General features: G+C 40.5%; 1 protein-coding gene across 1 annotated transcript; it reads left to right on the forward strand.

Annotated features, from left to right (window-relative positions):
* Positions 1-12,237: 12,237 nt before the first annotated feature.
* STEAP1 (STEAP family member 1) lies at positions 12,238-25,175 on the forward strand. Its single transcript, XM_075082786.1, has 5 exons — positions 12,238-12,401; positions 15,573-15,677; positions 17,828-18,340; positions 19,662-19,826; positions 21,058-25,175. Exons 2-5 carry the CDS (start codon positions 15,585-15,587, stop codon positions 21,313-21,315), a joined length of 1,029 nt encoding a protein of 342 aa, XP_074938887.1. The 5' UTR covers positions 12,238-12,401; positions 15,573-15,584; the 3' UTR covers positions 21,316-25,175.
* Positions 25,176-26,193: the final 1,018 nt, after the last annotated feature.

The raw sequence follows: 26,193 nt of genomic DNA on the forward strand, positions 1-26,193 counted from the left end.
GGGCTTATACTGCTGTACATCTTGGCTGGATAAACAAAGTGAGCCTCATGGAAGGTATTTTTCTGAAATCTCTCTCCAGCGTTAATAATCACTTTAATACCCTGGGATTTGTCAAAAGTTCTGAGGAGCATAATAAGCTGACTCATACACCAGCACCTTTCTTTTCAGCTCCCGTGATAACCTGGTAGAATTCTGTTTATAGTGGATTTATGAAGTAAACAACTATTGTAGAAACCATCAATGAATAAAAAATAAAATTAAATAACCTCAGCGACAATATTAATTTGCTTTACTGCTTATTTCACCTTGCTGCCTTCTTCATGGTCAGTTTAGACCTCCATTATGAAGTATTTAATTACAGAGATTTTGTTGCTTAGTTCTAAGTGTTTATTACTTCAGGAAGGAAGTGTGCAATACTCTTTTATGTCACCCTCTTAGTTTATAATGAAACAGATGTTTTCAATGTGTTTTTATTCTTGTTGGACATGACTTAACCTATTTGTGTAATTAAAACAGACTTACTCCTGCTATAAAAACCATAATTGATACAACATTTTAATTCCCATTTGTTGCTAGGAGTGGTAGTTGTATTAATGCTCAGACTTAGAGTCTCATTACAATTTGACAGCAGCTTAACAAGTTATCGAACATCAGCTGAGTTATGGTAACTTTACATGTGTCTGTTCTTAGTGCACAGCAGATACGAGATACTGCAGCTTAACATAAACCACAGACTATACAGGGAGCCAAAAAACCCCAGCCTTATATCTCAGGTGCCTCCATGGAGTGTCAGCTAGGCACTGTGCATGCTTGCCATGGAAATCACAGCTACGGTCTTCTCTAGTGTCCAGCTTCAGAAGAAAGCAAGCATCAAGTCTGACACTGACCTTCACTTTGGAGCTTTTGGTGCAAGAGCTTCTTACAAAGGGCCAGATACAAAGTCTGTTGAAGACAGTGGAAAAATAGCTGCCCTTGACCTCAATGATCTTTTGATCAGGCTTTCATCCCTACAAAAACTATGTGCTATTTCAATGTAAAATGGATTGGTGAAATAGTGACACAGCTCCTCCGTTCCATCAGAAGGCAGCCCTTTCAAGAACAGGAGCATGTTCCATCACAGCCAGCCTCTGGGATGTGGAAACCACTGACTTTTAAAATCACTTTAACTTAAAGCTTGGCTGCTGCAAGCTGAAGGGTCTTAGGGCTGTATCAGGATATGGGCATGTTTCGGCACTGTAGCTAATTTAGTAATAGTACCCTGTGTGGCGATAAAACAGCTTGCCAGGGAACCCAAACTAGATAGACACCACACTGGGTGTTTGTTTTTTTCTGACACAGAGATTTCCTTTATCTTCTTAGAGCTGGTCTTTGTGCAGTTTTTTCAAAATGAAGTCACCCACATCCAACTGTCAGTTTCTCCCAGATAAAACAAAACAGATGAGTTAGGACAATGGAAATGGTTTCTTCAGTTTATTTTTAGTCTTAGCAACAAAAAAAACCCAAACCATCTTCTACTGAAGTTTTACCCTTCAGGCCACAGCCAGTGGCCAAGAGGGGGCAGGCAAGAAGAGTAGAAACTGTTTTCCAGAAATAGAGAAATTCACAGTTTCCAAAGTATGTTCTTCTGAAGAGGGAAGGTTGTCACAGGAAAACAGCTGGCCACATGTGGAAAGGCAACAGATGGGATGAGGAGAGAAAATATGCAGGAAGCAGTCACTGTTTTTTCACTGAGTCAAAATATAACTTCATGTGTTTCAGACAAATAGCTAGATAGACTGAGGGGAGAAGGAAGAGGAGTGCATGTGTGCGGCTGCATATGTGAACACATGTACAAGCACACATACACTGTTTCAATGTTGTGGCAGCACCAGCCACTAAAATGTTCAGGATTTGTGAATGAAGATACAGGAGGCCAGCATGACATTAAGTGGAGATGCTATTTCATGGGAGAGTTTTGCGTTTGCCCACACCATCAAACCTTGAAAGCCTTTCTAGCAGAGAAAAGGTCTTGGTAGCATATGGATTAACATTCCTCTTGTAGATTACACTATAAAGTGCTGCTATTCAAGGATAAAAGTTACACCAGGAATATTTTTATACAAAATTTAAAGGACTACAGCAACAAGCTCTTTCAGTATGGAATATTACAGTATCTTACACATGAATGAAATTGTCCCCTAATTTACTGAAGAATTTCCACAGAGGATACTCTATAGGGCTAAGCCACGTTCTGTTGTGATGTCAAATAGGGAACTATTCTAGCAAAAGTAACATAACATTAGCATCAAGCAGAAGTGATGCTGAATAAAGTCCACAACAGTAGGATTAGGCACCCCTACCAATTGTTTTCAAATTACTGATTTGATTTTAAATACAAGCCAACTTCTTCCGCTGCTCCAATGCAGTCCCATCTATTCTCAATCACATGCACTACTCTATACCAAACAGCTTCAGAGTTTCATTTAATATTTCTGACTCTACAATATAAAGACTTGCTCGAGGAAACAGTATTTCTTTTTCTCTTATATAATTTCCACCCTTTTTCTTCATTATAATTGTATGTATATATATATGTGGTACTGCTACAGTATTTGACTCATTTATGAAAATCCTTGCAACATCCAAATGTTCTGTGTAAACTTGCATTTGAAATTAATGTATTACCAAGAGAATTTATTTCATCACCATTTTACTTTGCTCTACTGATCTGTGAAATGTGTTGCACCTCTCTTCCTTTCAAAGGCATTATAAAAAAGACTGGCCTGTCATTTTTTCTGGAATTACGAATAGCTATGTATGTTTTACACAAATTAACTGTGCAAACACATACAAGGATGATATTTAGGTATTTTCCTTCAGCACCAAAGCAGTAATAATAGGGCAGAGCTCAGTGTGAATAAAACCAAATTTGGACAAAATTCTATAATTTATTTTTATCACTTAGCCAGCACCTTTATTAAAATGTAAGCAATCTCTTCAACTGTTTTTATACCAGGGACTTTTGGATAACATAGGAACACATATTTTGAGTTATTTTTTAAATGATAATCAGGATAACTGAAGAAAATCAAGATTTTGAATTTCTATCAATATAAAATAGTCCTTGTGAGTCAAAAAGTTAAGTAACACTCTAGACCATAAAACACAAAGAATACTAAGTTGCAGCTTTTGGAAGTACTTTGTTCTAACTTTCCCTTTTAAGTTGTGTTTTGGGAGTGTATATTAGGATGGGCTGTCAGGATTTCTGCTTTGCTGAAAGCTCTAAATTTACAAGAGGTGGCAATTGGTAGAACTGGGAACCGTTTAGTCATGAGTCAGTCATCAGGAGTATCTTATTAAGGGCAAAGATAAGAGGTTTATTGTTTACCAAACCAGGTCATTAAATAATATTCAGTAAATACTTCTACAGCAGTCATTTAGGCAAGTTCCTCATAGATGCTAAGGCATCCTTAAGCATAACAGTATACTTAGGTTTCTTAGGCGTGCAAAGCACCAAAACATCTAAAAGTTAGAGAGATGCCCTGCTGAATGGAATTCACAGATCTCCAGCCAGTTGTTTCAGACAATAAGAAGAAAGCACTTGTAAACATAATGGATCTCTTAAGAGAGAGTAGAGGATGAATAACAACACTCAGCCCCTTGTAGATTGCCCAGTGATATTCAGGAGCATAGGTTTTGTCTCTGAAGTCTTTTATTTTTTTCATGAACTTTTGACTAAGGAAATCAGGGCAATGTTGTCAGCTGATGCAGATTAGGAAGGAAAAAAATAATCACCTTGTAGTTTATGCCAAAGCCAGGGTAGTTACAGATCCATATTGACAATCAGAGAACAATAATAATAAATACTTTTAAGAAAAACTTGTTTCCTTAGCTTTGCTGCTCTTTATGAATGCTCAGAATGAGTTTCTCTACACTGCTTCACCTTCTGATAGTGTTTCTGAAAATAGATAGGAGATGATACACATGCAATTTTTCTACTATCTAAGTAGTTTAAAGATCATCTGGCTTGACTCTCCTCTCATTGTGAAGGTATTGCCAAGCTTTCATTTGGTAGCCTGCAATGATTAAGACCATGTCAATGTCTGTCTTTGCTTTCACTGCACTCTCCCTGCTAGTGTTTTCACTGAGATCTCAAGCAGAATTGGCAAAGGCAGAGTTCTCAGAGGGACATTAATGGTAAGTCACGTTAGGTCAACAGCTATAGTAAAACAAGTGTGCTGAAGGGAATAGCAAAATAACAGAAAATCAGACTTCTACTCTAGACTTCAAGTAAAGGCAATAACCAAATAACAAATGACCTGAAAGGAGATTTCTGAGTACAATTCCTACGACATGAAATTAGAGTTCTCATTAAACTCTTCTGCCCATCATTCAGCCTCCATATTCAAGCTAGTGCACTCTCAAGTCCAGTTCCTGAAACCATCCATAGTCATTAGGGTCACATATCATTGTGGAGTTTGATTTCCATCTTTTCACAATCAATGCATCTCCTCAATCACAACCAATCAGCATACTTTTCTTCTGTTCAAACTGAATTTCCTGTATCTCAGTTTGTGCCCATTGCCTCTTGTCCTGTCACTGAGAAGAGTCTGACTCGTCTTTACTCCCTCCCATCAGGTATTTACACACATAGATAAGACGTCCCCATGCCTTCACTTCTCCAAGCTAAGCAGTCCATCGTCTCTTATGTCAGATGCTCCAATCTTTTAATCATCTTTGTCACCCTCCACTGGACTTATTCAAGTATGTCCGTGTCTTCCTCATACTGGGGAGTCCAGAACTGTACACAGCACTATAGATGTGGAGTGCCAAGTAGAGGAGAAGAGTAACCTCCCTCGACATGCTGGCAATGCTCTGCTTACTGCAGCCCAGGAGACTGTTGGCCACCTTTGTTGAAATGGTGCTTATGTTCGTTTTGTGTCCACCAGGACCTCCAAGGCCTTTTCTGCCAAGCTTCTTTCCAGCTGGTTGGCCACCAGCCTGTACTGGTGTATGGGTTTATTTCTTCCCAGGTGCAGGGCTTTGTTGAACTTCACAAGATTCCTGTTGGCCCGCCTCTCCAGCCTGCTGAAGTGACTCTGAATGGTTGCACAACCATCTGCTGTATCGACCACTAGCCCCAGTTTTTCTGTCATCTGCAAAGCTCATTTCTGACTGGATGGCTGTTAGATGGAAGCTTAGAGTTTTCCCCTGGAGCCTGCAGCATGCTAGAGCCTGCTGTTCTTGCTCTGCCTGAGCTCCCTGTCTCTGCTCCAGTCCTGCCTCATTTCCTGCTCCAGCTCTTCCTCGAGTCCCTGCTCTGCTTCGAGAATAGACCAGTGTCCCAGGCAGCAGCAAAATGCCTGAACAAAGATAGCTCTTGGATTATTTCTGGCAAATAACTGCAGCTATCTACTGTTGTTTGTAGTGTGTAGTTAGTAACACAGTATAACTAGTGCTTCTGGATGACAGAAACATCTTAATTTTGGGTAGTATTTTTGAACAGTCAGAATCTTAAGCTAGAATTCCAGTATGTAGTTTTGGACAAAAGATCTTTTTCTTTGTAAGTAATAAAACTGTCTGGATTTAAAAATACTCTTGCTCTAAGAACTTATAATTGGTATAAAATTTCAATATTAGCACTTAAACTGTTGAAAAATAATTCCAACTCTGGCAAAATATCCAACTTAACAAGCTTTAATTAGCACAATTGTTTCCATATTGAAGACATATGTGTAATTGTGCTGTCAGTCTTTGTATGTGAGCAACAATTCGCTTACCAGTCAACCATAATAAATGTATTAATGTAGTAGTTCCATTTAAAAAAAAATTGCCCAAAATCTGATAGCAGACAACTTTGAACTATTTATTGCTTTATTTAAATTAATTATGGTATTATTTAAATTGTTAATAATTATTACATTATTTAAGTAATTCCAAATGTATTGGCAGGTTCTGTTCCATATTTATTTAGATTATATCAATTTTTTAACACAGCCTGGTCAACTGAAAGTTTTTTTTAAGTACCTCAGTACCCTTAGCATAGCATTTTAAGAATTTCTCACATCTGCTCACTTCTCAAAGACATCTCGGTAACCGAGACATGACTTGTAAGTTCCAACAAAGCTAATTCCTTGCCTTCCTTCAAATCCCTCTTTAAAATTAGGAAGCTGTTGTTATTACAATGGCAGCCAGCAGCTGGAACTACTGTCATCACACTGGAGAATCATCACCACAGCCTGACATCTTAACCGTCATCGTCTCATTACGTTCCTGAAACTGTATTCACCACTGTTTCTTCCCTATATGCTTGCATCACCCCACTCCTATTGTTTTGAATGTGAAACCTACCTGGTAGCCTGCACAGGTGTTAGTGTTTGTGGCTTGTGTTTGCATAGCATGTAACACTATGGACTATGGCTTGTAGGTGCCATGGTAACAGGCAAAAAACTGATTACATAAATGCAAGGTATAGTGTCAAAAAATTCCTTACAAATTGTAAGGATGTTAAAATACGTTATCGGGTCCAGAAAGGTTTTCTGAGAAATTCCTGAAGTAGAAAGCCTGGGAAAGGTCATGGTTGTGGGAGGGATCCTGCAACGTTTTGACAAGTTTGTGGTCTCACCACACGCCTTCAGAAATTCTCAGTGGAAAATATAATGACATTAGAATGCCATTTCCAAACCGCAAAATCTATCAAAGAGTTATAGCCATGGGCAATAAACCACACTAAATGTTTCTCACAAGGTATGTTCCAAAGCATATTAATTTTAAATCACTCTTGTGGAAATATTGTAAAAAAATTATCTTTTTTTAACAGTTAGAGGAAATGAATACCCATGTACACCACAGCAGAAAATATACTGCTACTATTCGCTGCTACATAATCAGACTTAAGCAAAAAAAAAAAGCAAACTGAAAAAAAAGCAGAGGCAGAAATGTGAAAGAACTCTTGAACTGGGGCAGGCCAAATGCCTACTTGCATGCCCAATATTCTGTCATTGCTCAGTAACCCTTCCCCTGTGGGTCTGTCCTTCCCCTGTATCCTTATATTTTACAGTTTTGAAGTGCTGCAGCTTTTTTGTTAATCTGTATATAAATTACTGTTGTGATTACTATTATCACTGGTTTCATTATTATAAGTATTTTAAGGCAGTCAGCTCTGTACTCCAGTGACATGTGTGCAGTAAAATCATGAAATCATCAAAACACCACAATTAGAAAAGCATCATAACTGCTTCTGGGGATAAAGGTACAATTTTAGATATTATGTAAGTAAAAGTGACAAACACAATGAGAAAGGCAAGCATTACTTTAAGAGTATGTGATTATACACAAAGAATATCACTATGCCTGATTCAATCAAATTTTGTTCTTAGGTATCAAACAAATTATTCTGTGTTGCTTCCAAGAAATGACATGCATTGTCAGAAAGGAATTCTGTGAAAGGTGTTAGTTTGAAAAACCAGGAGTGGAAGCGCTTTCTGTACTTGTCTATAAACTATATACTTGAAATCCAGAATGTAATTTCTTTTACAAGGAATGAGAATATAAAATACTGCTATTCTCCTCTACTTTGAGTTGGTTTTCAACTTATTTAATTGAACTTTAACTGAAACAGTCATGTGGCCTTTACTTGTACTTTCAACAGAGTCTGAAAGTATCACTGTTAAAAATTATTTGGGTGTCATGTGGCTCTATTGATTTCTCATAATTCAAGAGAAGTGGTAGATAATTTTGTTTCTTACATGTGTTGAACTGGATTGAACAGCCCCCTCAAACAATCCTGAGCCTCCGGGTTCTTCAACTGTATTTCTTTTTCTCAGCTTCCCATAACTTGGCACTGATGACTTAAATCCTCCAGAGGAATTCAAGTATTTCAAGTAGTTTGAGAGCCACTTCTTTGAATCAGAATTTGTGTGATAAATCCAAGCCAAGTAAGAAATTTGTTTGACATTAACAATGTTACTCGCTAAGAACAGCTGGTCCTTTACTTCACGTTCATTCCACAGGGGATACAGCAGTTGTCTGATCTCTTTCTATCGTATTGCCTTGGATAAAGGAGCTTATTAAATGACAGCAAATCAAAGATGTTGTCTGATGGCCTTGTTCTCAGATGGCCTTAACCCACAAGGAACTCCCTGCCAGGTGCATCTGCAACTCCCACTCACAATACGAACAGAGCGCACTTACCCCTTCCATTCCCAACTCAGCCCCGTCCCATTTAGAAGCCAACAGTGCAGATTTTTATGCTGCAGTTTTCAAAATCAGGTTACATTTGATTGCATATCAAAATGAATTTTCAAATCCTTTCATAATTTTCCAAGTTTATACATGGTTCTTTGTAGTGTGTATTTTTATTATTCCTTTTCACAGATTGCTGGGATTTGGAATTTTGAGCAAGAGCCTTCTGGTTGGCATCTCACACATCTTCATGGCCAAAAAGGTTAATGCAGTTAAATTTTGTGTCCACTGTCCTACCCAAAGCAAGACCCCTCCCAGTACCAGATCAAGTCCTAGGCTGCAGTAGGAAGAACATTGCCAGCTGGTCGAGGCAGGTGATCCTTCCCCTTTTCTCAGCCCCTTTGAGACCCATCTGCAGTGCTGTGTTCAGTTCTGGGCTCCCCAGTACAAGCAAGACACAGACATACTGAAGTTACTTCAGCACAGATCACCACCAAGATGATTAAGGGGCCAGAGCATTTCTCCTACAAGGAGAGGCTGAGAGCTGGGACGTTTCAGCCTGGGGATGAGAAGGCTCAGGAAGGCAATACATATAATGTATACAATACATATAAATAGCTGAGGGAGCAGAGAAGTAAAGAAGATGGAGCTTGACTCTTCTCAGTGAAGCCCAAAGAAAGGACAAGAAGAAATGGGCACAAACTGAAACATAGGAAATTGCATTTAAAAATAAGAACTTCCACTTAAACATAGGAAATCCCATTTAAACATGAGAAAAAAAGAAAAAAACCTGTTTTACTGTAACAGTGATCAAATACTGGAATAAGTTGGCCATAGAGGTTGTGGAATCCCAGTCCTTGGAGATATTCAAAACCCAACGGGCCCATGCCCTGAACAACCTGCTCTGTTAACACTGCTTTAGGTCAGTAGAGTGGAGGGGGTGGACTAGATGATCTCCAGAGTTCCCCTCCAGCCTCAACAATTCAGTGATTCTGTGAAGTTAGCCATCATTCTGTATAGCAAAATTTTGAAAATGCCCACGATTCCACAATCCCTCTGGATTTTCGCTCTCCTAACAGTGAAGATTGTTTTTTCTAAAATCCAATATGAACCTTTGATATGTGATTTGTGATTCCTGACTGTTCTTACACTCCCTGGTGCTACCAACAAGAGTTGGGCTTCATCACCTTTGTACCTCCCCTTCAAGCGTTTGAGGGTTGCTACTACATCACCCCTTAGTCTGCTCTTCACCGGACTAAACAAGCCCAGCTCCTCCACATAACTCCTCAGGGAGCATGTGCTGTAAGCCCTTCACAACCTTGGTAACCCTCTGCTGAACCCTCTCCTGTGCCATCCTGGAAACCTAGCCATTGTTTCAACAGCTGAACCAAGCCCACTTGCACTTGTCCAAATTACAGGGAATGGTTTCCACCCTTCCATACCACTTAGCCCCATGCAGCATCATTTCTGAGTCATGTAAGGGCATGCTAGGGTCATCTTGCTGACAGTAATAGTCACCCTTAGCTTACTCAACAAGTTTAGAGCAAGACTAAGTGTTAGTATGATTATACGTAGGCCTTTGTGTTACTGGAAGACGGCACCACTTTTCCAACTATTTGGCAAATTGTTGTCAGAGCTCCTAAAGAGCAGTTGCAGAAGCAGATGAATTGCCCTGACCACAGACTTCTCCCTCTATAAACTGTGGTGAAAGCGTCCTCAAGATTAAAGCACTGCCAGGCAATCTTGTCAATGATGCAATATTTTTTTTTCCTCCAGAAAATGCAATCTTCCATTCAACAACACACACAGAGACTCTGTCCAGAAAGAAGGAGGACTAAAACACAGACAGGCTAAGACAGTGTCACTAGGGTGTTTTTTATACCTGGAAAATGCTCTGTCACACTTCAGCAACCACAGAAGTATTACTCTTTCTCACCCAACTCACACATTAGTTAAAGAATACTGACACTTCTAAATGTTTGGAGCTAGCCAAATCTGCACAGCTTTAAATTTTTGTCAGTGAGATCATCCCCGTTCTGCATGTGCCAAGAGCAACTATCTCATTTTGAATCAACTCCTGATTTCTGTGGTGTTTCCTACCTTAAGCCTCACACTTCTTGCATAGCGCATTGCATAAATATCAGTTCAAAGCTGTCAGCGTGCAGCAGTATCACCCTGAGGTAACAGGTTGCAGGAGGACTGCCATGCAGTTTGCTTTCCAGAAACCACTCTAATACAAGTGGTACTTTGAATGACCTGGAAGTCATGTCTTAGGGTAGCCATGAAAGGAAAGTTTTCTCTAGCATTTTAATCTACTTCCACTTTGTCAGCACCCACATAAAATGAGCTTTCCATTTTTATTCACAGACAAGCAACTAACAGTACTCAGGATGCAGAGACTAGAGAGAGGATTGCTTGGGCAGAGATACCGAGGAGCATCTGTGCAAAGCATCTTACTACATACTTATTTAATACCCAGGTTCACTTTGGCTGGCTTTTTGTCTCGTCTTCCAAGAATGCTTATGCAGGAGCTTAGCTCTTGTGTGTTTTATGAATAGGCTACGGCTATCTTAAGCATATCCCATCCTTGAGATAGTATATCCAGATGCTGAAATTTCTCAGCATCTTGAGCTACCTTTTGGTCTATAAATGTAGTCCCCATAACACTAGCCTACACCAGCGACTCCTGAGGAGAGCTTTACCATGGAGTTCACTTGGAATACGACGATGCTTTTAGCCCTTTGGACTACAAGTTCCCACTCACCCGGCGTGTAAGCACTGCCCGGTACAGTCAGCCGCCTCCCCTGCGCTCCCACCGCCAGGCGTCACCCTGCTGATGCAGGGAACTGAAAAAAAAACCCAAACCTACGGTGCAAAAAAGGAGTAGAAAAGAAAATCAAACGGCACTTTCATAAAAGTGAGAGCATACAAGAGTTAGCATCCCTTGCAAAAAAAGTGACTAACGGAAAGCACGTGGAAAGCAGCCTTCATGCAAAGCACAGGCAAATATGCTAATGAAAGCAACTATAAGGAAAAATTAGAAGGGTTTGTTTTAACACAGGAGAGACAATTATTTTAGCTTTTATTACTTCTAAGGCAATCTCCTCTTCTCTGCCAGATGTAGCATTCTGCTGGAGCCTATGTCCACTTGACATTTACTGAGGGGAAAAAAAATATGTTCCCAAGATATAAAGAGATGCAACTTGGCATCATTTCTGTGAAGACATCCTGAGGAAGACGCAATGAGCTCTGTGTGAAGAAATTAAAACATTTCTGAGACAGACTGGCCATGCTGTCTGCGATGTGAGTAAGCCACTAAATGTTGAAATATCCGCTAAAACAGAGCTCTCACAAGATAATGATAGCTCGCACTGTTGTGTGACTAAACTTGCAGGAGACAGCGGCCTTTTCAGAATCGCCAGCACCAAAAAAGGTACAAGATCATGGCATATAGGAAAAAAATAACTTTTAAAGTGAGCACTGCTTGTATTAAAAGCAGCATTTAATACAGCGTTTTGTCAGGCTGAGAGAGTGAGAGGTATGGAAGGGGGAAGGGACTGAAAGGCGCTGGGGAGGTTTCCCGGGCAGGGACCCGAAGGACTGCGCCGTTGGGGCGGCTGGCGGGCCGGGGCAGCCCCCCGGTGCCCCGAAGTGCTGCAGCACCCTCCCGCCAACCCCCGTGTGCGCCCCGGCGGAGGGAGCGGAGCTGCCGGCCATGGGCAGGTTCGCGGAGGCGAGGGGCGCCCGAGGAGGCAGCGCACACCGGAGCCTCTTCCTCCTCCTCCTCCCTCCTGCGGGGCGGGGAGGGCGCAGGTAAATGCGCCCTTTGTCCAGCCGAGGCCCCAGCAGACAGACCCACGGCCGGGCACCGCGGCCCCGGGCGGTGTCGGAGGGGAGACCCCTCAGGACGCGGGACGGGACACGGGAGTGCCACCCGCAGCCCACCGGCGCGCAGGGGAGCGGGATGGGCGCGAAAGGCGGGGCCGGGAGGGGAGGTGGAGGCTGCGGCCAGCCCTCGTCCCCCGCCCCGCCGCTCCCCTCCTCAGAGCCCGGCGGGCGCTCCGCGGCGGGCCCGAGTCCGCCCTCTCCGACAGAGCTGCGCCGCCACCGGGCACCGGCGCCCGCACCGCCGCCGGCGGGGAGACTGCCCCGCTGCTGAGGGAGCCCAGCCGGAGGCCGCTGCCGCCCCCCGCGGCGGGGGTCTCCGGCGTGTGGCTGGAAGCAGAGGCCGGGCCGAGGTGGGTGAGCCCCTGGGCGGCGGCGGCGGCCCTCGGCGGAGCCGCCGGGGAGGCGCCCGCGTGGCCGGGCTGCGGCCGGGTTCCGGCGCGGGGCCCCGCCCGCCCCGCGGCCGCCGCCGGGACGGGACGGGACGGGACGGGACGGGGACCACGCGGCGGGAGCGGGAGCGGGAGCGGGCCCGGGCTCCCCCGCGCAGCGGCGGGGCGAGGGCGGGCAGGCAGCCCACCCGGCCCTGCCCGGCCGGCCTGGTCCGCCCCCGCCGCACACCGCCCCGGGCGCACTCTGACCGCGGAGAAACGCCGAGCAAGGCTTTTCTGCTCCGACCCCCGGGATTTTGTTCGGGTTTCTACGGAGCTCGGAGGAATTTGTGAAGAGCAGGGAGAGTTATCTACTCCTGCCCCGGGCGCTCGCACCGTCCCGCGCGATGCAGTAGGCGCTGTTATCCCTAACTTTCACACTGTCGTTTTCTGATGGTGCCACGGGAGAGAGATGTAGTCGCTGTCCCGTGCCTCTTCCGTCACCTCATCATTATTATCATAGCCTGTTTATTTTACCCATTTTTCTTTTTTCGTGGAGCCTGCACTGAAACCCCTTACTCAGGAAAACCTCTCACTGGCTTTGGACGATGTTTTCTCGGGGTCATGTCTGCACGGTGTGGGTCCGTGTTGGTCCAGTGTTAGGATGAGCCTGTTTCCATAGTACAAAATGCAGTAGCGTACTCGCAGCGTTGGAAACTTGGCTTTCTGCAGCTGGACACCCTCCATCCTCATTCACAGCTCCCTGCCAGAGCAGAAGGGGTGTGCACTGGGGATGGACATTACTACAACTGTTTTCTTTCATAACAGTTGTTACTTAGGTAGGGCTACAATTGACTCGTTTCTGCCTCTCACAGGACTCCTAAATCTTTTCCTTCAGATGTATTCCAAAAAGACACATGTTGTAGATGACTCCTTTCTGGCAATTCACAAGGCATCGAATAGTGGAATTACAAGTGCCTTGTGTTCAGGGTTTTCCAAGACTATTACTGCGGTTTGTTATTGGGCGTACCCAAGAAATAATTTTGTGTTAACTCTGGTATCAGAAGTCAAGTGGACTATTGTGTTTCCTTGCATGCAGTCACATGGCTGTAACCCATATTTCCATGGATGAGCACATGCATTCATTCACACACGCTTTCTTTTTTCTTTCCATTTTGTCTTCTGCTGCATAAGCCATTAATGCTGTATTTAACATTGTATTAAACATTGTTTCCCAAAAGAACCAATAAATCAGCTTTTAGGATCAGCAGCTGGCATTCTAGCTCATCGATTTTTTTTTTCACATCATGATATCATTTACTACATCCTCACCAATACAAACCTTTAGCTAGAAACTATTACTGTACTCTTTGTTTCTAAATTTTCTAAATGAAGAGTGATAGCAGCATGAGAATAGAGGGAGTCAAGCTCTTCCTAATCTAAAATATGCTTTTGGACCCCCAGGACAGTGTGGTAGTCAGAAGAGGAGAGTTATGAAGTGGCTGGGATTACTGTGTAAACTCATGTAGACTGGTGTTATTCACAGTTAAAAGCTCAGCGGAGATCAGTACAAAAAAAAATTAAAAAGCAGCAGAGATCTGAGCCACAAGCTGTTTTAACAATTTTAAGAAGTCAGTCTTACTACCTAAAAGACTAAAAAGTCAGTCTGTAAGTTTACGTCTGTTTCTTTTCCACATCAAACTTTAAAAATCAGAAGGTAGGCCTCAAAAACAGTGTGACTGCCCTTTGTATTCTGAGTTATTTTAAAAAGAGATGTGGAGCTCACCGTATTTGTTATTGTTTTTTTCCAGGTAAGTACATTATACTGAGTTCTCTTTGTAAACTATTCTTTACCATTGTAACAGCTAGAAATCCAGTATATTAAAACATATAGAAGTAGAAATTCTTAACCAATCATGGGACTGCAGGAGCTGAGGCTTTATGAAGATACCTGATACCCTGAAACTTCTGATAAAATCTCTAGGACTAGCCCTAGGATTAGGGAAAAATAGAAACGTGCCTTCGTCAGCCGGAGCTTTCTTGTGCGCAGGATATACAAACCATCCATTAGCTGGTGTAGGAAAGGGTTAACAGCCTGACCTTCAGACTGAAGCTCTTGTTGACCCTACTCTGCAACACTTGGCTGAAAGATTATGCCCAAAGGGAGAGCTTGCTAGCTGGAGGGAAAAAAAAAAAAAAAAAAAACAAAGCGAAATACTTAGGAAAAGAACACTTTGGCTTCGGAGTCTGGTGGCCTGGCAGAAAGCAAACCCACACCCACAGCAGACGGTACAGGACTGTAGAACTCATCCGCTGGAGGAACCAGACGCAGTAAAGAAAGGACAACTGTCTAAGTCTGATTTGTCCACACAGTTTCCCAAAAGGTTTATGGATATGAAAGAATCAGTAGTTAGGTAGTTAGCAAAACAGTTTCATGTCTAGTAATTCAGCTGTTCAGTAGGAAGGTACATGGAAGAGCTACCTAGTCACTGTCTTCAAGGTAGCCGCAGTCACACCATGGTATGGCACCCTGAGCTTGCAGTGGTGTGGTGCTAGTGCCACTCCTGCAGTGTGCAAGTGTGATGCACACATGGCAAGTCCTTGTTGCAGGGTCCTTGCAGTCCTTTTAGGTATTTTACAGTCTTCAGGATACTCTCCTGCTATCCTAGGATTTTCAGAAACATCTCTTCCAGTTTATCCATTCTCTTCCTTTTCTTTATTCTGATTTCTTGAAAAGCATTTATTCAAAGAACACATTTGCATGGGTTTCTTGCATTGGCAAATCTCATGAATTTACCAAAATCCATCTTCATAACATTTTACATGTTATTTCTGTAAGCTGTTTCAAATTTATCTGCTGTAATTTAAAAACTTGCAGCCTGAATTAGTGCATTCATTCCACTGGCAACGTGGGCATTTTTCATCAGTGATTTTATTCTGTTGACTCATACTCTGTCTTAGTCTCTGCTTTACTTAAACAACACGCTGAGCTTTTCTGTTCTCAGAGGACAGATTTTCCTTTCCCTAGATTATCACACCTTCTCCAGCAAACGGGTGGAGGAGAGGGAAGAAAGCATTTTGAGGGAAAAATAGGCCTCAAATTTCCAGTAGGGCTTTTCAAAACCTGTTTTACATCCTGTGTTTGTTTTGCAGGGAGTTTCCGCAATGGAGAAGAGGGAAGGTGATAATCATGCCATTGATCAGAATGCAGGTCAAATCATCATGCCGAGAAGAAATACAGGAAACCTTAGCAACTTGGTAATGTTTCTGTAAAAAAGCAGCTCATATGTCACACAGAATATTGCAGTATTTAATTTGATTTTGTCCAGAAACAGGGTTGCCATCATACTGGCATATCATCAATATTTCTGAAGTCTTGTCACAATATTGACATGAAGAGATAAAAAGATAAAGAGCATCTCATTCAGTTTAATCATAGTCAATGATAAGAAAGACAAGAAATCCAGGCCAGCTAAAAACTACATGGGGTTAGTTGCTAGTTGCATTTTACCAGATGAGCAAAGTTCTATAGAAATAATTTGGGATTTTTATACAGGAATACAAAATTTATCTTTGGAGAAGTCTTCAAAATTGCCACATCGCATCAGTAAGTTTTCCACATCACACAAAAAAGTCCAGGAAAACAATCCATTCCAATAGCATTTGCCTCTGCAACTGCTGATGCACAGAAGTAGTTCAAGTTACAACTTTCTATTCTAATGTAAACTGTCTCACAGGCTGTGAAATACTGAATTAGGCTTTGCAAACCATCTCTTCAAGAAACAGGGATTTCTAGGTGAAACTTAGTTCAGATGTGAATCTCAGTTTGTATAATTTTTACCAGCTTCTAATTCTGCAATGCATAGACTACACTCAACTCTTCACAGACTAGAGAATAGAAGTTACTTAGGCTACATCTTCACTGTTACAAAGATATGCTTTTATTATCAGATAAACACGTAGTAGCTTTCAGCTAAAAATCCTAATGAAGACCATGTCCTTTATTTTTACTGTGAGGCACTGTAGGCAAGTCAGTCAGGCATATTGTGGCAAACAGTCTACCTCGTCTCTGATTAGGATTTTCCAGCAAGATAGCAGTGTATGTATTTTATCTTTTTGTTGAAACAAAACACCTACGTATCCTTAAAGGTGAACACAAGACTTGCACCTACTTATCCGTGCATTATTCACAGGTAGTGTCTTGTTTCAATTGACTCCTTAATCAGCTTCAGTGTAATATCTGCTTCTTAAGAATAAAGCCAGATAATATTGCTGAGATAGGAAGATCTCCTCTATCCTAGCAGAATGCTAATTCATGACTTTCAAACTACTAATATTTGCCTTCCTCAAAACAGACAGTGCCATTTTGCTTTCTGGAGGTCTGGACATCTGCCACATTAGCCATTCTAACGCTGAGCCATTGCAGCATTAGTTCAGTTTTACTTTATATTTTATGGGAATATTAAATGCCTTATATGGCTATTACCTAATATTATCAGTTCTTAGTTCTCCACCCCTGGTCAGCTGTCTGCCGCATCAAATGCAATGTCCTGCTGTAGATACACATATTTTCATTTTGTATGTATACTGATCATGAACCTCTTCAATGAACTATATGGGACAGTCTTTAAATATATTATCACAGGTAAACAGTTTATAATATTACACTAATATTTTGTACTGGCTTAGATGCTTCTAAAGTCTGTGATAATTCTGCCAAGATCTTCTGTGAGTCTAGAATCAAGCCATGCCTACTTGGCAGCAGAAAATTCAGCTTTTTAAACTGAAGTGACTCAGTTTCACAAGGTTTCATAAAAGTTAAGAGGACACTATTATATTTGTGAAGGAGAGGAAGAAGACCATGGGACCTGATGCCGGAGCTGACAGATGTGCAGCCGGTCTAATACCCTGGATCCCAAACATCCTTACATCCTTATTCTCCCAATTAAATGTCATTAAAATAGCAGTGACTGAATGAAATATTTTATTGTCTTGACTCTGGATTTTGTTATTGTGCATATTATTTGGGCTACATCATTAAGTCTGAAGCTGAAATTTGACATTTGAAATCTGTAGCTCTTATCATAAGAAGCTGTAATGATGCTTCACATAACGTAATCCAACCTCCCTTGCGCTGTAGTTAACTTCCTGGAATTAAAATCTATTTTGAAATCACTACAGATAATGAATGAAGAATGAGAAATCTATGCTAGAAGTGCCTTGCTCAACTACTGACTATGTTGTTCGAAATGTTATGTTTTCAAGCTACCCTGTCTTTAATAGCGTGTATGTTTTGTATATGGTTTCGGTGCAGTATGGTCTAAAAGCCATGATGAAAAATACTGTCATTACTGAGGTTTTTAATCTTCTCTTGAACTCACTTCTTATTTCCTTTCTGTCCTTTCCAGAATGTGGATATGCAAGTCACCAATCCACCAGAAGCAGCTGCACTTTTTAATTTACATCAAGCACACCATTTTGGTGAGTTTGAACGCTCTTCAGAACAACACTGCAAGCAGGATCTGTTTCCCAGGTGGCACCTGCCAATGAAGATAGCATCTGTGATCTCATTATTAACATTTATTTACACATTTATGAGAGATGTCATATATCCTTTTATAACCAGAAAGGAAAATGTTTTCTATAAAATTCCAATCCTTGTCATAAACAAAGTTTTACCAGTGGTCTCAATCACCCTTTTAGCACTAGTATATTTACCAGGAATATTAGCTGCTGGTTTCCAGCTGTACTTTGGCACCAAGTATAAAAGGTTTCCCCAGTGGCTGGATAGATGGATGTTATCAAGAAAGCAATTTGGACTTCTCAGTTTCTTCTTCGCTACAATGCACGCCTGCTATAGCCTATGCTATCCAATGAGAAGATCGTACAGATACAAGCTGCTGAACTGGGCGTTCCAGCAGGTATGATGGGCACGCAAACACCAACCCTTCTGTATTCAGAAAATCCTTGTCTTGGTCATTCAAGCAAATCTGGATGGGGGGAGCTATTTTCATTGCCTTCATTTAATTTTGAAGCAGATCCCCACAGAGCGCTGTTAAGGGATGGAGCAGGACCTAGTTGTTAAAGCATGTAATAGAGAGCCAAGAGTCATCACAGCTGTGCCAGCGTGTATTAAATAAGGCATTTTCTTAATTTCAGATTTTTTATCTCTCTGTAAAATGCACATAATTATACTTGCCTCACAGGAACATTTAAGTGTTTGGCTTGGCACGCTATTAGTTTAGTGTGGATTAATCCTCTCTGCACCAGTGGAATCTAACTATCTACAAAAACTGAGCACACACCAGTTTAGACATCTTCTTTGTAAAGTTAATTAGCCAGCAATGAAGGAAGGCTGAGCTAAATCACAACCAGCTGTATTTGCCACAAACTAAATTTGTGAACGCGGGCGGCTCCACAATTGGGCTGATGTACATCTTTATTGCCCTCAAAGTCTAATCTAGAGTTTTATTAAAAGCAAAATATGATCTTAGCAGCTTCTTAAGAATTATGTAAACAGTCAAACTACCTGTTGAAAATCCTGAAATCAGCCTTACTGGTAATCTGACTTGAATGGGTTACCAGAAATTTCCTTGAGATTCCAGGCCTCAAGATGAAAAAATTATCATATTTGGGGCATATTATGCCATGGTGATCTCTAGCAGCATCAAAGAGCTGGTTAAGTGGTCGTAAGTAAGAGAAGCTTTGACAAAAGTTTATTAAAATCACAACCTTTTCATCCATACCAACTGTTGTATTCAGTGCGGCTGAATGTACCAAGTTGTTTTTTTTTAAAAAATGTAGTTAAACAGCTATCCTGGCAGGATACCATCATTAAGAATGCCTGCTGAATTAGCTCCCTAAAATAGTGCTGTTAATATATTTCCTGTTGTTATAATCTCCTAGATATGGTATTTAGGCATAGATGGAATTTTTTTTGTCAAAGAATAAGATTTCTCCTGCTGTGAAGGCAGGCTAACAGGCCTCAGAACCAGTCTGTCCTGGGCCAAGACACTGACGAAGTCTAAATTCTTCTCACTTAAAGCCCACCTTTGCTCTGCAGATACTAGTGGAAACTTTGTCATCAAAAGTAAATAGTATTTACATTCAGAGACACTCAAACAAACAAAAATACTATATTTCTTGGCTGATTTCCTGAATATTAAGGTGAAAATAGCTGTGTTTCACATGAACGGCTAAGTGTGCCAGTCTGTCACTTTAAATATGGTGTTCTTTTGGCAGGTCAAGCAAAAAAAAGAAAATGCCTGGATTGAACACGATGTTTGGAGAATGGAGATTTATGTGTCTGTAGGAATTCTGGGACTTGCTTTTCTGGCCTTGTTGGCAATAACATCAATCCCATCTGTCAGTCAGTCTTTGACCTGGAGAGAGTTCCACTACATTCAGGTACGCATAAATGCCATTATTGCATGTCATTAGTCCTCATTTGTAGGACTGTATGTTATCAGCTAAGACTATTAGGAGTTAGAAAGACGAAACACAGATGAGTTAGTGAAACCAATCTAAAAGTTTGCTTCATTCACCTAAGTATCTGGTTTGGTCTTAGTTCTCCTGTATCATACACAGTAATAATCAGGGGTGGATCTGCTGACATCAATATGATCACACTAGAGTTAAGCAAGTGTTAAATTAGATCCCTGAACACCAAAATCTGAAAATTCAATTAGCTACTAAGTACCTGGCATTTGAAAATTTGATCTGAATTTGAAAAATAGATCTGATATGTATATCTTCCTACAATTAGCGATTTGAGATTCTGCCCACTCTGTGAAGTGCATCATTTGTAAGAAAAGTTTTCAGCTCTCCAGAGAATATATATGGACAGGTCTAGGAGGGAGTCTCCAAGTGCACGACTGCTTTCAGTGTTAAATTACTATGGTGAAGAAACCCGGAAGAGTAATACTACTATATTGGATTTGTTTTATAAAGAAATAACCTTTATACTCAAAAATCAGATTCTGTAGATTTAGCAGTTGGAAAGGCAGTGTTTGACTTCACTGATGAGTAATTCCATTTTTCCAACAATATCAAGATTTTATGCAACAAGAAACTCAAAATTACTAGTAACTCAAGCATAAAATTTCCTTTACTCCTGAATTAAGCCAAATTTATCACTGCAAGTGGAATGCACAGCTTCAGTTTCCTGTAGTTGTGCAATTGCTTTTGTCGTAGCACCAGACTTACTAGAGTTTCTGATTTTGATTGACTTTAAAATTTTTCTTTGCAAATAATCAATCAAGCCATTTATAAATCTGCTTTTGAACTCATAAAAATTTATTACAGAAATAAAGTAATTTAGGATACAGGTGACATTTTAAAATTGAGATATTGAGAATTGACCCTTTTTCAGGAATAGCCTGTAGTCTGTAATCTCTAGCTAAGTACCATAGCAATACTTGAAAAATGTGCTTCATCTGTTTTCGCTTACGGTGGCATAGAGGGGTACAGCTGAAGTCTTGAATTGTAGGTCCTAAATTTTAGTTCAAAGCCAATGGTCTCGTCTTTGACTTAAGTGTGTTGGTTGAGGCCCCTCCTGATTTCCGTATTTGCTTAACAGACTACTCTTTTTGCCAAGTTGGAAAAAATAAACAGCTTACTGTTTTCTTTCTCTTTTCAGAGCAAGATGGGATATTTAGCTCTGCTGCTATGCACTGTTCACGCACTGGTGTTTGCTTGGAATAAGTGGGTTGATGTTAACCAATTTATCTGGTATACACCACCTTCATTTATGGTTGCAGTTTTTCTTCCTATTGTAGTTCTGCTTTGTAAATGCACGCTGCTGCTCCCATGTTTTAGGAAGAGGATAAAAAAGATCAGATGTGGTTGGGAAGCTAACACACAAACCAATCAAACCAGCATGACTTCCAGACTGTAGAACAAATTTGGACGTTTCCTGTCTATGTATGTAAATATGCTCAAGGCCATGAAATGTTCACTTGCAAGGTCTGTTTTCATATTTTCCATAAATGTTTCTTCTTCTCTTTTCATTTCGACTTCAGGAGTATGGGATACTTGATGCAATTTGGACCTTTGCTAAAACAGAAGGTGGAAACATTCATTTTACACTTTATTCTATTCAGTGTTCTGGTATTGATAATTTCTTTCTTCTGACTCACTCCTCTTAAAATCCAAGGGCTTCGTTGTCTCAACTGTAATTCTTTCAGTAGGGAAAAGCAAGCATAAGTCATTGCTCCAGATGACCACAGAAAGTAAATTAATTATTACGCCACAGAATCCAGGAATGCTTTCTGCTTCCCACAGCCATGTTTGTTCCTTCGTTAACTCTCAGTATTATAATGGGACAACAACTAGAGTATTTATCATCCCATTCCCCCTGATCACCTGCATCCTATGTTTCACTCTACAGAATAGGGACCTTGGCACATGAGCCAGGCAGAAACTGTGTATTCCCACCAGGTCTTGAACTTAGACAATTGGGCAAGCAGAATTGCAGGGAACTTTACAAGGTAAATCTCTCCTGAGGCTTGTGCACAATCTAAAAAAAGAGGTTTTAGACTCAGATCTCCATCTTATACAGGACTAGGTGTGTCTTTGTTTACTTGAAACGATAAAACATTTCCCATTTTTTATTCCATGAACATGTTCTTTTGTTTCTGATGCTGGAAATTTTCCATGCTTTTGACCTAAGCCTGCAGCCCTTGACACGTACTAAACTTTATTCACACAAATTATTCCAGTGGGATAACCCACGTCAGGTAAATGTGTTTTACTGTTTACTCTAGGGCCGGCACAATTGTGTGACTGGAAGAAAAACATTAAAAATAGACATTTGAATCTTGACATTAATTTGGTGAGATTTTAACGTAAAATGGCTTCTGAATGCATTTGCTTTTACAAAAAATTTCATATAAGCCAATAAACCTCACTTTCCTTACATTGCATAGGTCTGGCTGAATGTTTTAAATGAATAATTCATTTTTTAGTATCCGTTTTTAAATATTTTATGCAGTGGTTAATATTTTCACCCAGCATTAGGATAATTTCTGCCAGGCTTCCTGAATGAGTTGACTAGGACATGGACTGATGATGTCACCTATTGCTGGGATCATCTGCATGAGAATCATAATTGGTAATGGATCTGCTATTAAAACAAACAGGAAAACAATGGATGCATAAAAAAATATGTAATACATGGTGCTAATGATTCTGCAGCTAATGATTCTGTTGTACATTTGCGGACTTGGTACACTGAATATAAATAACAGACAAATTAAATAGCTACAGGGATACTACATTTTGTATTTTCCTGGTTATAACTCCTTTCAGTTATTGCAACTTAAAAGTTGGCCTTGTTATTTGCACTTAATGTAGTACTGTGAAAATATCGGGGGACATGGTGGCCTGTATAATATAGACTGAAGAGAAATGAATGGCATTATGTACCAAACCAGTGATGTATGACAGAGGTAAACACTCTCTGAAACACAGGAAACTAGTCTGCAATGTGAATCTAACGAATTTCTAACAGAACAGGAAAGCGTGGTTGTCAATGCATTGGCATTTACATTTCTATTAATGAAATAAAGAAAATCTTTTAGAAGTTGTATTAGGGTTAAAGAATAATATTTGCCAAAGGCTTATTCAGAGTATTACCTGCACTTTGTTGGCAGGAGTCATAAGAAATAATAAAATAGTTTTTCTAATGGAACAGGTTGAGGCAAGTGCAATGATAAAGAACACCCTTTGTCTTCTGTATTGTCCACTAGTTACTCATAACGTGTGCTCAAACTTACTATTTAGGACAAAGCTGAGACTGTAAGCACTCCAAGCAACCCCTGTATGCATCCACTGAAAAGAGCTGCATTTGGTTTTATTGAAATACATGCTAAATTGTGTTGAACTGTGCTCTCCAGAATCAGTCCTGCTGCTCCCTTACTTAGAAAGTCTGGAGAATTTCATTAAATCTCCCAACTTTGTCAAATTCTGGTCAAATAGTTGGACTAATTGTTTACAGCTGGTCACAGAAGCTAACCCCTTGGCACATAGGAATATAAACAGCTTCAGGGATAACAAAGCATGTGGCACCTGACCCTTGATAACTGAAAACTGAAAAGAGGTGAATGAAGACACTCCTTGGAAGAAGCCATTCAAAGCTATTCATATGGCATGTATGGAACAAAATCAAGGCAAATTAATATGTGTATGCATTTGGAGAGCAAAGTAGTTCAGGGGAATAATAATGGGCTTCAAGGCTTTTCACCTTATTATCACCATTACCAACTGTAATCTTTTGCACGAGGGCTCCATTATGGATGACCTACAGTAGTGGGCACTGAGTAGAGAAGTATGGTCAATATGGTTATGAAATTAATAGAAGCTGGAAGTTAAGGTTCTGTGCTTTTGGAGTCTGCATATTACTGCAGAGCAGTAGGATTTAGGCCGCTAAGTCACTTTTGAAAATGGGACTTTAACTCCAAAGTTGTAATTAAAACTGAATGAAATTCTTCATTGAAATATCCTTCTGAATTTTTTGTCCAAATTCTTAAACTCTTCTCCCTCTGAATATGTAAGATATTGTCCAATTTGGAGACAGATCTTTATTGCAGAATTCACTATAGGTACCATGCTAGAAAACAGACCAAGAACTCCATGGGCATGTAAATATATTGCCTATATTCAATGCTTTGTAAAAAGCGTTTGAGCTGTCTTGTTCTAACACATCTTCATCCAGGCAGCAGACAGGAACTGTTTGTACCATTGTATTTAGTGCATAAAATCAGAACAAGGCAAATCACAAGCACTGAACTCCTTTCAGAAAGTACTAAGGAGAATGTATGTACATGTACATCTTTATTTATCTTCTGTTTGTGGTGCAGCAGTGATAAATTTAGATTCATCCTACTTCAAGTGGTTTACAGTTCATGTCCTAAGGAAGCACTCAACTGCAATACTGTGCTCTATGCGCTCGTTACACAAGGTAGTGCAAACTACCATAACTTCATTAATTTCAACCTGTTAATATGGGTTGAGATCCTAATATACAAATGAAAACCAATTTCAAGATCATAACATACTATCCAAACTGACCTTTATGCTCGTTGTTCAGCTGGGGACACTTCAGGTTTTTCTCTCTAGCATTGCTCAGGGGCAAAACCAGAAGTGTTTTCTGCCAGCTGAAATTTGCATTCTACCTATGAAAGCTCTTCCTAAAGTCATACGTGACATCCAGACATTCAAGTAGGTTTTTCTCTACTGATTCTCTCAAGTAGGAGCCAGGTTTTCTGTGTCACAGCTAGCCGTTTCTCTGGAAAGCACAGTTGAATGCTTAGAGCCAGAATTTGAGACCTTGTGTCAAGTCTCTACCCTGCTTTGTAAGACTTCAGTAAACTACTTCACCTCTAAGAAACTCACTTCCCAATCTGCAGAACTGGAGCAATAACACTTACAGGACATTGCAACAGTATGTTCAAGGTTTTAAGGCATTCAGTGAGGGAGGAGGGTCATGTAAGGGCTATAAAGGGCTACAGAAGAAAATGTTATTGACAGTATTTTATTCCTTTGTCATATGATTTAGTTCAACACTAATTAAAATAAGTGCATATGTACCTTTTAATTTATCTTTACATGCCTATTTCAATATTCAGTGTATTAAAATACCTATATACTACTATAATACATAAAATCAATGTGTGTGCAAATTTTAGGCACTTCTTTGTATAACACTGATTACTTTTATAAAACCGTGCATCATTAAATGCTTCGATGTATGCTGTATCTGCTATTGCGTCATATACATCCAAGGCATAAAGGTAAAAAGGCACAGCAGATTCTAGAAGAGCTGTTGCCATGATCAATAAAAATTATTTCAGTCAAGGGGAATCATTCTCCCCATGCTGGTGCAGAGCCTGGAGCCTCCAAAGGAGAGAAGACAAAGATGTGAAAAGCAAAACGGACACTTTCGTAGCAGGATTTAATGAAAGCACATTTTCCTGACAGATCTTTTAACTGACAGATTGTATATATTAGCATTCAGAGGAGATTTTGTGAGAAGGGAGAGAAAGCTGAGCTAGTTGTGGAGTGCTTTGGAGGGATACCTATAATCCCTGAAAAAAAAGCAGGAAAATCCCTGAAAACTCCAGGAAAAGCTCAAGAATGGTGAGGGCACTGAGGAGAGGAAAGGAATACAGGCATATTTTTGGGTAAAAATCCATCACTCTTAGTTTAAGTGGTTTTGCAGTGCCTCTACAAAGGCTGCAAAGTACTTCCTTCAGTTGTTCTATGTCCCTGATACATTTAAGTTAGAGACACAGAATTGAAACCCTGGAGAGATACTCAAAAATTGTTGAAGGGACTTGAAGAATTTTATGCCAAGGTGACCTGGGGTAGCCAAATCCCAGAATACTATTCCCAAGAAGTGGTACCAACAATCAGTGTCCCGGAAGCTAGAGCCAGGGCTGTGCTGGCTATGGTTTAATGTAAATTCCTGTTGACAGCAGCATTTACTGTAAGCAGTCCCTCCCTTTGGCCAATCTTCTCTGTTCTCTCAGTTTTGCAAGTGTTCAAAGCTGTGAAGTTAATCAGACTATGGAACTCAATCCAGTTATAAAGTAATACAGGGAAAAGAATGATTCAGCCAGATCCATACGCTGGTCTGATTCACCTGAGAGGCACGCACATAAGCCAGCAGGAAGGACAGGAAGAGGAATGGCACAAAGTGGCAGCTTAACTTAAACTGGCTTGAACTGCATGGTTGCAAGTGCTCCTAAAATTCAAAACTTAAGGTATTTAATTC

The sequence above is a fragment of the Phalacrocorax aristotelis genome, chromosome 2 (genome assembly GCF_949628215.1).
Source record: "Phalacrocorax aristotelis chromosome 2, bGulAri2.1, whole genome shotgun sequence".
Classification (NCBI taxonomy): Eukaryota; Metazoa; Chordata; class Aves; order Suliformes; family Phalacrocoracidae; genus Phalacrocorax; species Phalacrocorax aristotelis.